This window comes from Polypterus senegalus, chromosome 16 (genome assembly GCF_016835505.1).
Source record: "Polypterus senegalus isolate Bchr_013 chromosome 16, ASM1683550v1, whole genome shotgun sequence".
Taxonomy (NCBI): Eukaryota; Metazoa; Chordata; class Cladistia; order Polypteriformes; family Polypteridae; genus Polypterus; species Polypterus senegalus.
This window is the reverse complement of record NC_053169.1, coordinates 7,633,650-7,645,273: the sequence shown is the minus strand read 5'-3', so window position 1 is coordinate 7,645,273 and position 11,624 is coordinate 7,633,650. Positions and strand designations below refer to the sequence as shown.

Sequence of the window (11,624 nt, the reverse complement as noted above, 5' to 3'; positions counted from 1 at the left end):
GTGTCGAATAAATTTTTCATTTCATAAAGATTCGGCACTTGCCCTTATTTGTAGCCGGGGTTTGACGGTGCTATTCCCCCTCTAGTGGTCCACTGCATGAACTTCTAATAGAGGGGCTGGCGCTTCAACTGCGGCTTTGTTAGCGAATCCCGAGGCCATGGCGAGTGGGGTCAATCACTGATCCAGGGGTCCCCATCTGTCCCACTGTCTGTAACTTACTGGTAATTCACTCAGGAGGTCATCAGTGGTCCTCCAGCACATCACTAACTTTAGCCCTAAATGCTCATTTAATGCTGCTGGTTGAACATTGGGGGCAGGGTGAGGGGGGGTACCCCTTAGAGTTTACCTCGGTCAAAGAAAGGGGGGGTGGGAGGTGGTTGGGTCCTCCTGTCTATCTTCACACCAGTCCACCAGAGAGCATAACAACGGGCTGCCATCTCAAGGATGCTGGAGATCATGAGACGTGGTGGTGGTGCTGATCTTCTAGTAGGTCAGGGGGCTGGATGCCTAAGAAGCACCTGAAGGTCCCCCCCTCAAGCACCACGATGCCACCCTGTTCCTCCCTAATGGCTGATCATTCCAAGATGCAGCGTCAGGCAGAATCAGACACTCACCGAAATATGGCTGAGATGAGCGGGCCATCGGAGGCACAGCAGTTACACAGGGGGGCCGCCTTGGGCTGCTAACTCACTTTACACCTCCTGTGGTGTCACCTTTAGCTCTGAGCAAAATGAAGTCTCGTTCATCTTTAATGAGAAACAGAAAAAGCGATGGTGAGCCTAATTAGGCTCAAAACCAAAAGGCCTGATTAGCAAACTACACCAGAAAGACATGGGCAGCCATGCAGTGGACCGCGGACGTCGTCAGACCCTTCACTTTCTGCACACTTTATTGTATTGTGCATTTCCTTTTTATGAAAGGATGAATTTGCCATTCATGACGGGTCATTAATGGGCACAAATGGCAAATTCCTCCATTTAAAGGTAAAAGTGCATAGAAAGTGAGGGGGTCTGAAGACTTTCGGAACTCCTAATCGAGGGGCTCGAGCTCCAGCTGTGACTTTGATAGCAAATCCCGAGGCCAGGGTGAGTTGGGGGTCTTTCACTGATATGGAGGTCCCCATCTCGATCGCTTTACAGAGTTTTTACTGTCTATGGCTTACTGCACCTTTTAATTCTAGTGCTATGGGGGCTTCTCTTAAATGAAGGAATTCTCTCTTTAGCAGGCAGCACAACGTTTATTGCCATTTGCGTTGATATTTGCTGAGTGCTTTGTTATGGACACGTTCTGTAAAATATTCACAATGCAACTGTGCGTGCGTATCAAACACAGACATTACTCACCACTAGAGGGGAGCAGGCAGTGAGTCACAGTATTAATTATTATAATTATTATTATTACTGTTCTAGTGATCTGTTACTCCATTGGTTTAAGGCACAATACAAAAAGAAGGCCATTAGTGCTCCACGACCTTAGTTAGTCAGGCATAAGCATGGTGGTCAGGGCTTATAGAGACCCCAGGGTGTCGTTAGTGTCCTCTGTACTTGAGCAGACAAGTGAGGTGTGCGGTTTGATAAGGAGACACAGTGGAATATTCTGGAGACCACAAGCAGGTCCTCTTCACTCCTCCAACTTGTTACGCTGCAAACAGGAGAGAGAAGAAAAAACGAAAAGGGATTCAAATGAACGTGGATTTGTTCAGATATCCTGAAGTGGCGTTTCTGCTTGAAAAATGTCGAATTAAATAGAAAAAAATAAAAACAGAGAGATAACATACAGTACCTCCATAATGTCTAAGACAGAGACACCTTTTTACCTCGATTTCACCTTCAGCTGCAGAGTTTAAAATTACAAATCAAACAATTCAGACAATTCATCAATAAAGAGCACAATGCAGACTTTCAACTGAGGGTCTTTGAATACATTTTGGTCCCACCAAGTAGAAATGACAACACGTGTAGCCTTAAAGTCTGCAATGTGCACTTCAGCCACAGGTTCAAGACATTATGGAGGGCAATATACAATGTGTACACACACACACATATATATATATATATATATATAATATTAAGTTTACATATATAAATATATACTGTATATTCTCATATATACACAACATATATATATATATATATAGACAATATATATGCAATATATTTATAAATATTTACCCATTACATACACAAATATATATATATATATAAATATATATATTATGTATAATATTATGTGTTTATATATATATATATAAATACATATATTGTCATATATACACAACACATATATATAATATATATACACAAATTGATATAATATAGATATATATATTGTGGTGTATGGCTGGGCGTTTATCCCAGCCAATACCCCCAAGCCACCAGGTGGAGCCCTCCCTGCAGTATGGAGGTTCATCTATTATATCCTTCATGCCAGTCCCATTGGAGAATATAAATTATTTAAAGTTTTACCTGTATAATATAATAAACAAATTTTGCTGCATTTCATCACACAGGAACAGTACCATTGCTTTGACGCTGGGTGCCGCCAGTCTGCAAAACCGAGCGGAGAACTTGCGTATGACAGGGTATGAGGTACCGTGGAAACGTGCGTGGCTTTACGCCAAGTGTAGGTTTTATACATCGCGTTTTGAACGTGGAAAAGTTTTTACGCAACATTTCTGTGCGTACGCACCGTTTATACATGAGGCTCCTGGTCTTTCATTTATATATGTCTAATACATATATATTTATAATTACATATATATATATATATATATATATATATATATATATATATATTGTCACAGGCGGCTGTGGGAACCGGAGGAGGGCTGGTGCCTCCACCCGACCACGAGGGGGCCACTGCCAGGCACCGCCCTGGAGGAAGAAGAACAGGGACACCCTGAGGGCTTCCGGGTGCGCAGCCGGCACTTCCGCCACACGGGGGCGTGTCCAAGGAGGAGTGCCGGGAAGCAGCTGAAGCCAATCCGGGGTGGTATAAAAGGGGCCGCCTCCCTGCATTCGTGAGCGGAAGTTGGGTGGAAGAGGACGGAGCTGGAGAGGGGACTGGAGGCGGCCAGAAGACGGGCAAGAAAGACTGTGAGAGGCCCGGACTTTGGGGGAATTGGTGCTGGAGGCACTGGGACGTGCACTGAACCTGTAAATATTATATATAGTAGTTGTGGTGAATAAATGGGTGTGTTGGGTGAAGAAACGTTGTCCGCCTGTCTGTGTCCTGGGCCTGTTCCACAATATATATTTATACACAACATATACAGTATATAATTATAGATATATATGTATATACATATATATATACACACACACACACATATATATATATATAAATGAAAGAGCTGTGTTTGTGTGTGTGTGTGTGTGTAGCAGTCCGCCCGCTCTGCTCACGCTCAAACACAGCCACTAGATGGCGCCTGCATACACTTTTACATTTTTTCGGACCTTCCATGCACCTCACTTCTCACTACTAAAGACGTGTGTGCAGCAAATGCCACGGCGCAAGAACAACCTTCTGCTAATGACACAGATGAAGAGTGACACGGCGTCGAAATCAAAGCAACGTGCAAGTGAAACACCTGAGCAGCAGAAGGCAAGGATTGAAGTTCTGACTGAAGACGTTGTCTATCTGGAGTATTTTATTGTTTCAATTACCGTTTGAGTTAGCGTATCTGAAGCTGATTTCCCCAATTTGCACACAAACTTGATGTTAGCACGGCATTCAAACTGGGCCAATTCGCCGAGTGATTACGCACACGTCTAACTCAAACGGTAATTAAAATAATACTACACGGCAAAACCAATCCAGACCGGTCGTGACTGGTGTACAGACGTGCTGCGTTCCCCTCCACAGCGATGTGTGTGTAATCTGATCTCCCACTCTCCTGCTATATCACATTTTTGACTGCCCCTCTGATATTCAGTATAAACAGTGTATATAAATATATATATATATAATGGCACACACATGCCTTCAGGGTGTGTCGACTTGTAATTCCACCCCACACCACAGGTTGGCGCTGTCATATACCACGTCTCCCTCCTTGCCCCTGCCGCCTAGCGCTGCCTGATGAGGACAGACTGACCAGCAGCTCCTTTACCTGACGTGATTTTCTTGGCTGTCTGCTCTTCTCCCTCCGTTATGTGGAGCTGCGCGTGTAAGCGTTTGCTGTCTCCCTCTCGGCGGAGCCGCTGGAGCTTCGAGTCCCTCGTGTTGTCCATTCCAAGCCGAGTGCTGAGCCCCCTGACTCTGCTAACAAGCTGGGAGGACAAGAAACAGTCAAACAAACAAACATCCCAGTGAGTCCTCGGTGGTGGATGGCTAGTAAAGACACAAGGTCACCAGAGCTGATAACACGCACAGAGATGCCCGCTATGGCATGTGGGGCGTCACGTGTTACAAGGTCAACGTTATGAAAGAGGGGGCAACCCATGAAAGCAGGACTCAGTGGCTTCACGATGAAGGTGTTGCAAATGCTGGGAAGTCTTTGGTAATTTCAGTTCGTTCTCATTTGGGTGTTCAGGGTTGTTTTAGGATGCACAGCATGGAAAAAGCATCAAGCAATCAAGCATCGGAGTTCACAAAAGTCGCGTGATAAATGCCGCTGAGAGCCAAAATCGTCCATCAAATCAGCCGCCTCCAGAATTTCATTTGCTCAAAATTTAGGAAATGTGCTGCAACCCCAAAGGCCATTTGCAAAGTGGCACATCGCTTCCCTCTTCCTCTCTCCGGCTTAATTTGATTTGAAGATCAAACTCAGGCGCTCTCCCTCCTCTCTGAAACGAGGGGGTATTTGAAAGACAGAAGACCCTCGGAGAAAGATGAAAGATGCCAAGAGAGAAATGCCATTTGCATAAATACACTCCTCAAACATCGTCCGACGGAAAACGGTTCTGACGACGGCTTTGCAAAAGACGGAGAACGAGACTCCAGGAAAATGTGTGTAATGAGTAGAAGGACCACCGTCACCGATCACACGCGGCACGGCGGCTCAGTTCACCGCTTGATGGGATCTCATTGTTTAATAGCAAAAGGATTTTCTCTCCAGTTATACTGAGTGCATTTAAAATATTTCATTAATTTTGGTCTTTTAATACGCACAAGATATATGATGCATCTACAATGGATCCAAAATATTAATAATATATAAGCAAAGTTTATAAACCACGTCACGCACACATGCCAGGGGATCACCTTTTGAGCTTAAGTGAGGTAAGTGAAGTAAGCAATACCACCCTGAACTGAGAGGGGGCGCCATCACCAACTGTCCTCTCTTGTCCATCCGCACTACCAAGAAGAGCCCCAGCCACAGCAAATGACTCCACCCCCAGATCTTGGAGAAGACCCGGCCCCGCCCCTTCTGGTCGAGATCCAATTAAAGTGGGCGTGTCCAGAGGGTCAAGTCTCAGTCCGACCAAAGACACAGAAGTGGAAAGAACTCCTGAGTTTTGTTATTTTTTTAGAGCCTCAATCGGCCGACTTTTGTGTCGTTTGCCAGCAGTAATACGTTTGTGCTACTAACATTAAATGGGGATTTCCTGCTGGCTCCCTAATGTTTATTGTGGGCTCCTCCACTATTCCTGGTTGTGACGCCCTGTTTTATAAAATGAAGGTCACAGATCAGCCCATCTGCAGCAGCAGCGTGTCTGTGATTTGTGCTCAGCTACTTTGAGTCCGTCTACCCAGACGTTAATCCCATTGAGAACTTGTGGTCAATCCTCGAGAGGTGGGTGGACAAACAAAAACCCACAAATTCTGACAAACTCCTAGCATTGATTATGCCAGAATGGGCAGCTGCCATCAGTCAGGATTGGGCCCAGAAGTTGATTGCCAGCCTGCCAGGGTGAATTTCAGAGGTCTTGAAAAAGAAAGAAGAGCCAACACTGCAGATATGGACTCAATCAAAGCCTTTGAAACTTCTGAACTGCTTGTAATTCTCCTTCAGTACACCAGAGAAACATCTGACACAAAGATCTAAAAACACTGAAGCAGCGGACTTGGAGAGTGAGAGAGAGAGTGCAAAAGAGAGAGAAAAAGAGAGAGAGAGAGTGAGAGAGAGAAAGAGAGAGAGAGAGAGTGAGAGAGAGAGTGAGAGTGAGATTGAGTTTTGATTTTTGTTGGTTTTGTTTCAATAAAAGCACTTTGGCACTTTTTGCACCATTCTACTTGTTTCACTTGTTGTGCCTCACTGCCCAGCTCATCGGTGACATTACTGACGGTGTCGGGTCCAGAGCTCCCAGAAGGAAGATGGGAGCATGGAGTGGAACCCGCATCATCACAGATGCACCAGACCATCATTTGGGGGGCCACACCAAAGGGTCAGAATATTTCCAAAAAAAAACCCAAAAAATCTTCATTTTGTCACGATGGGTAACCGAGTGTAGATTAATAGCAGGAAGTAAAGTTTTAGCCGCGTCCATTTCAGATGAAGTCTCCAACACAGTAAAGCGTGCAGACAGTGAAGGGGGTCTCCATATGTTCTGAGTCCGCCATAAGAGGGAGGCTGTTGAAGTATTCTGCGTCCCCCCCACCCCCCTTGCTGTGCCCCACTGGCCCTAACAGTATAGCCAAGTGGAGGAGGGTCAGCTTAAGCCCCACCCATGGTAGATGGCATCCCAGAATAAGGAGAGATACCATGACAGCTCTGTTATTTGTTCCATTTGCATTCATCTTGGGGGCTCTTGTTTGTCTCCTTGTGCCTAATGAGCAATATACATGCAGAGCCTCCACCGCAATACACAATGGACCCCATAAACCTGCCTCCATGAAATTATGCAGCTTTCCAAACACATTTATTTATTCAATATTCAAATAAAAGGCTCTAATAAAGGCACTGACTAATAAAGCCGCTGCATCTTCAAAGGGGACAAAAGCCTGCCGTCATCTGTGATTTGACAGAATTCTTTCATTTCTCCTCACAGGCCATTATTTACTTCTGAGAACAATGGACTGCAGTCACACCATCCTTCATAAAATCGAGCCGAGGGTCCCTACATTGTGGTTAGTCACCTGAGCTGGAGGGACACCATCAAGAAAATTTGAAAAACGCACTTTTTAAAGGGTCCTTCACTTCTGCACGTCCTATCACTCTGTTTGTCAGACTCCATTACTTATAGCGCCTTTCAGTGCAAGCTCGAATCATCCAAATCACGCTTTATATATCCAGCCATTATTACTGCTGCTACGTTGTGATGAGCGTAATGGTGGTGCCAACCTAAGGGGGTCTCATTTATAAGCGTGAAATTGTGTATACGGCAAAAAACAGGAATGTCTGATTTACGCAGCCAGGCGTATGCCCATTCCTATGCAAATTCACTTTTATAAATCACAATCACCTTGTGAACGCCCCTCAAACCCCGCCTCTTTGCAACCCAGAAACAACCATATATGGACTATGCTAATCAGCCTCATACATATGCAAACATGATGCTGCAGCCCTTCATTGGCTGGTAGAGCAGCCTCCCCCCTGACCCATCCAGACAACGCCCCCCCCCAGCATCTTTCCTGTATGTGAGGAGTCCTCTGGTGTACCCCACATGGCATTGAAGTGGGGGGACTCATGGGAGGGCATAAGGTGCCAGCATCTGAGTGGGTAGCTACAATCACCTGGCAAATGTGATGACGTGATTGCTGTTAAAATGACTTGTATAGGCCATTTTTATGAAGAATCATTTTTAATATTTTGATAGTTTTTTCTAAATTGTCATTTAAGAGTTAATAGGGAATTCAAAATTTTTTCATGTAAGCCAAAGCGAGTTCCTTCATCCACTGTATTTTATGAAAGCCAATTTAAGGGCTTCTTTGGAAGTGAAATTTATGGCAGGGGTTGGGAGCAGACATTGAACCGCTTTGGTAAGGGGTTTCATTATAAATGTGCTTGGGCATCACATGAGCCTTTAAGAAGCCCCACCGGGAGGTCCATAAACTGCTGGCAGGGACAGACCACCTCTGAACAAAGCAATTGGGGGATGGGTAGTACCTGAGCACTTCATTGGCGAGTGACCCAGGAAGGGACAAGCAGATGAATCCTATTGGTCGCTGGAACTGCATTGTGAATTAAATAGGATTGGATGAGCCAATGATGCTGCCACAGTCACCGGTCCAGGATTTGAGATTAGAATGTTAAATGGTGGGCGCCATCTGGTCATGAAGACAGGACCTCCTCTCTCTGCCATGTCTCCATGATGAAGACACCTCCATCTTGGCAATCATATTGAGGCATAAATATGGCCTCTCTCTCTCACTCTAAATGATATAGTGCCTTTCACTATGTATATCTTATATAGCAACTTTCAACATCTACCTGTCCATCTCTAAGTTATATAGAGCCTTTCCTATCTATCTATCAGTTATATAATGCCTTTCACATCTATCTATCTATCTTAAAATGCCTTTCTCTATCTATCTATGCCCATGTTCTACTGTATAGTGCCTTTCACTGACTTGTCATCTGCTGTGAAAAGGGAGTATAACATAAGAGTGCTGGGTCTAAAGCTTGTAGACCCCATTTACCTGAACATAGCAAGTGCACAAAGCCAAGAAATGTTATTAAGTAAACTGGAGGGTGTTGATGCCCTCTGGTGTCAGAGATCAGCAGTAAGGGTACAGGAAGTGTCTGCTCCTGTCACATCAACTGGTCAACTGACCCTGTTGGTGGAATCACTTGAGTTTTTGACACGGCTTCCAGAAAAAGTGTAGTCAGAGATGGAGGTGGAAATGACATCAGACTTCCTCCTCCTTTTGTTCCTCCAGTCTACAGCAGAAAACTGAAAATGAAAAATACATAAATACATGTGTTGTCACTCCACCAATACACACATACTGTATGCCCTTAAATTAGTCTCTGTAAGAGATTCACCAAGTCTGTATGTGTAAAAGTATCATATAGTGCCTTTCACTCTATCTATCTATAGTGCCTTTTACTCTATCTATCTATCATATAGTGCCTTTTACTCTATCTATCATATAGTGCCTTTCACTCTATCTATCTATAGTGCTTTTTACTCTATCTATCTATCGTGCCTTTTACTCTATCTATCTATCTATCTATCTATCTATCTATCTATCTATCTATCTATTGTGCCTTTTACTCTATCTATTCTATAGTGCCTTTTACTCTATCTATTTATAGTGTCTTTCACTCTATCTATCTATCATCTATCTATCTATCTATCTATCTTCTATCTGTCTGTCTATCTATCTATCTATCATATAGTGCCTTTCCTATTTATTTATTTATCCAAATTGAGCCCAGTTAACCACCCTGGCTGTGTGCTAACAGCTAGAAAGCGATGGATGGACAGATGGATTATCCTCAGGTGAGCCTTTCATTTTGGAGGCAGCAGCAGAAGGAGCGCAGACATGGACAGAGGACCAGAGCCCAGTGGGACGTTTCCTAGTTAATGCCAAACGCCATCATTGAAGTGTTTGTGCTCCGCGTGTCACCAACAGATGCTAATTTGTGTCTTATTTTTCAGCAGGTAGAATTGTTTTATTTGCAGCCTCTCTTACTCCACTCGGCCCTGACTGGGATAAGTGGGCTCAGAAATTGAAAGGCATTTCTCTCATTTCAATGAACACAATAGATGAAAATCTGTAGAATGCGAGGGGCTCTTTTAAAATGTGGGCATTAGAGAAACGCTACAGTCATGAGTATGGAATTGGGAACTGCTTTTGTTATTTATTTATTTTTTTAAATTTCTGGTTTTTGATGTATTTTTTTTTTTTTTGTTTTTTATCGAGACCCTCTGAAGATCAGCTTTCACATTTTCTGGCTTCATATTTTAATTTTACTGAGTTGTATTTTACAGTAGAGCCCTGATTGTCCAAGGTGATGTGGTCCGATGCCACCCTGGATAGCTAAAAACTCAAATAAAACGGTTGGCTGTTGCCTTTTTGAATTAAAAATTGCGGATGTGAAAGATTTTTCCGGTGTATTGGTACAGCGTCAAGCCTCTTTTCACACCTTAGTGGATTTCATGTTCCTCGCTTCTTTGCCACAACGTTCTGCAGTCACCTCAGCCTCAAAATGTTGGCTGGTGAAGCGTCTTCTTGCTGTTTTGATGGCGTTTGGGTGGTTTGTATGAGAAATCTCATGAAAAAGAGAGTGCAGGCAGGGTGGAGAAGAGTGTCAGGAGTGATTTGTGACAGACGGGTATCAGCAAGAGTGAAAGGGAAGGTCTACAGGACGGTAGTGAGAGCAGCTGTATTATATGGGCAGGAGACGGTGGCACAGGAGACAGAGCTGGAGGTGGCAGAGTTAAAGATGTTACGATAGGCATTGTGTTTGACGAGGATGGACAGGATTAGAAACAAGGACATCAGAGGGTCAGCTCAGTTGGGAGACAAAGTCAGAGAGGCGAGATTGCATTGGTTTGGACATGTGCAGAGGAGAGATGAGGGGTGCATTGGGAGAAGGGTGGTAAGGATAGAGCTGATGGGTAACGGGAACAGAGGAAGGCCTAAGAGAAGGTTTATGGATGTGATGAGAGAGGACATGCAGGCGATGATGGGGATGACAGAACAAGATGACAAGGACAGGAAGAGATGGAAAAAGATGATCCGCTATGGCGACCCCTAATGGGAGAAGCCAAAAGAAGAAGTACAAGAAATCTCGTCTGGATTTTCTATGCAGTCCTCACATCACATAAACACAGAAATCCTAAGTGAATGAAGCAGTAGAGCGTGTGTTACACGGACAGAGCCGACGACACACTGATAACCACTGAGGGGTGGGTGAGGCCCAGTGAGTCCCGCCCACATTCCCGAAGTCTCCGCCCCACTCGCTTGCTCGCTCAGTGCTGTACTCAGAGCAAGGCGTCCATGAATTTTTAGAAACACAGCATGGTAACAGGTTCCTTAACTTACCATGGATAGATAGATAGGTAGATCATATCACGCATGCGCCTCTGAGAATCACCAGCCGAGCTCCTCCCCTGCATGCAATTCCACCCTCCGGGCAAAGAGGGCGCACTGCTGCTAACTGTCTTGTCATTTCCTTCCTCCACAGTCTTAAGAATCCATCCAATGAGGGCAACTGACCCCACCCCTTCCTGTCCCGGAGCTTCAATAGGATGACCGTCCGGGAGGACGTTTTTTATTGGCACCGCCAAGCGTTGTCTTTTTGTCGGACTTTATCAGTAATGGGGAGGGTTGTGTTGGCCCCCCAAAATCTTCCTCCTTTGTCGACCTTCATTCACTCAGGTGATTACAATGGCATCAGATTTGTGAAACACCAAATTTTCAAAGGCCTCTTAGTGCGTACAATAAGACGGGTCAAGTTCACTGTGCCTTCTTTATTATGTCCACATATTAGGAGCCTGCCTTGCACTCTATTCTAGCTGGGATAGGCTCCGGCACCCCGCAAATCAACCCCAAGTGACCCCATTCAGGCCTAATCAGGTAAGAAAATGGCTATCGTATATATAGTCATATGAAAAAGTTAATTCTTTGGATATTTGTTTCTCATTGGCTGAGCTTTCAAAGTAGCAACTTCCTTTTAATATCTGACATGCCTTATGGAGACAGTAGGGTTTCAGCAGTGACATTAAGTTTATTAGATCAACATTTTATTGGGATTTTTGCATTCACAACTCAACCTCTTGACAACTAAA

At 44.4% G+C, this 11,624-nt stretch overlaps 1 protein-coding gene across 6 annotated transcripts in view; it reads right to left on the bottom strand.

Annotated features, from left to right (window-relative positions):
- Positions 1 to 356: 356 nt before the first annotated feature.
- The window catches only part of LOC120517015 (muscular LMNA-interacting protein), a 59,210-nt gene continuing 47,942 nt past the window's right edge, over positions 357 to 11,624 (bottom strand). For 5 of the 6 annotated variants that reach the window (XM_039739079.1, XM_039739080.1, XM_039739075.1 and 2 more), the window contains 2 exons: positions 4,112 to 4,271; positions 357 to 1,641 (listed from right to left, as the gene is read on the bottom strand). In XM_039739079.1, the coding sequence (XP_039595013.1) occupies positions 1,637 to 1,641; positions 4,112 to 4,271 (165 nt within the window). In that variant the 3' untranslated portion in view covers positions 357 to 1,636. The remainder of the gene's footprint in view (positions 1,642 to 4,111; positions 4,272 to 11,624) is intronic. The other variant, XM_039739078.1, reaches the window with a different exon arrangement.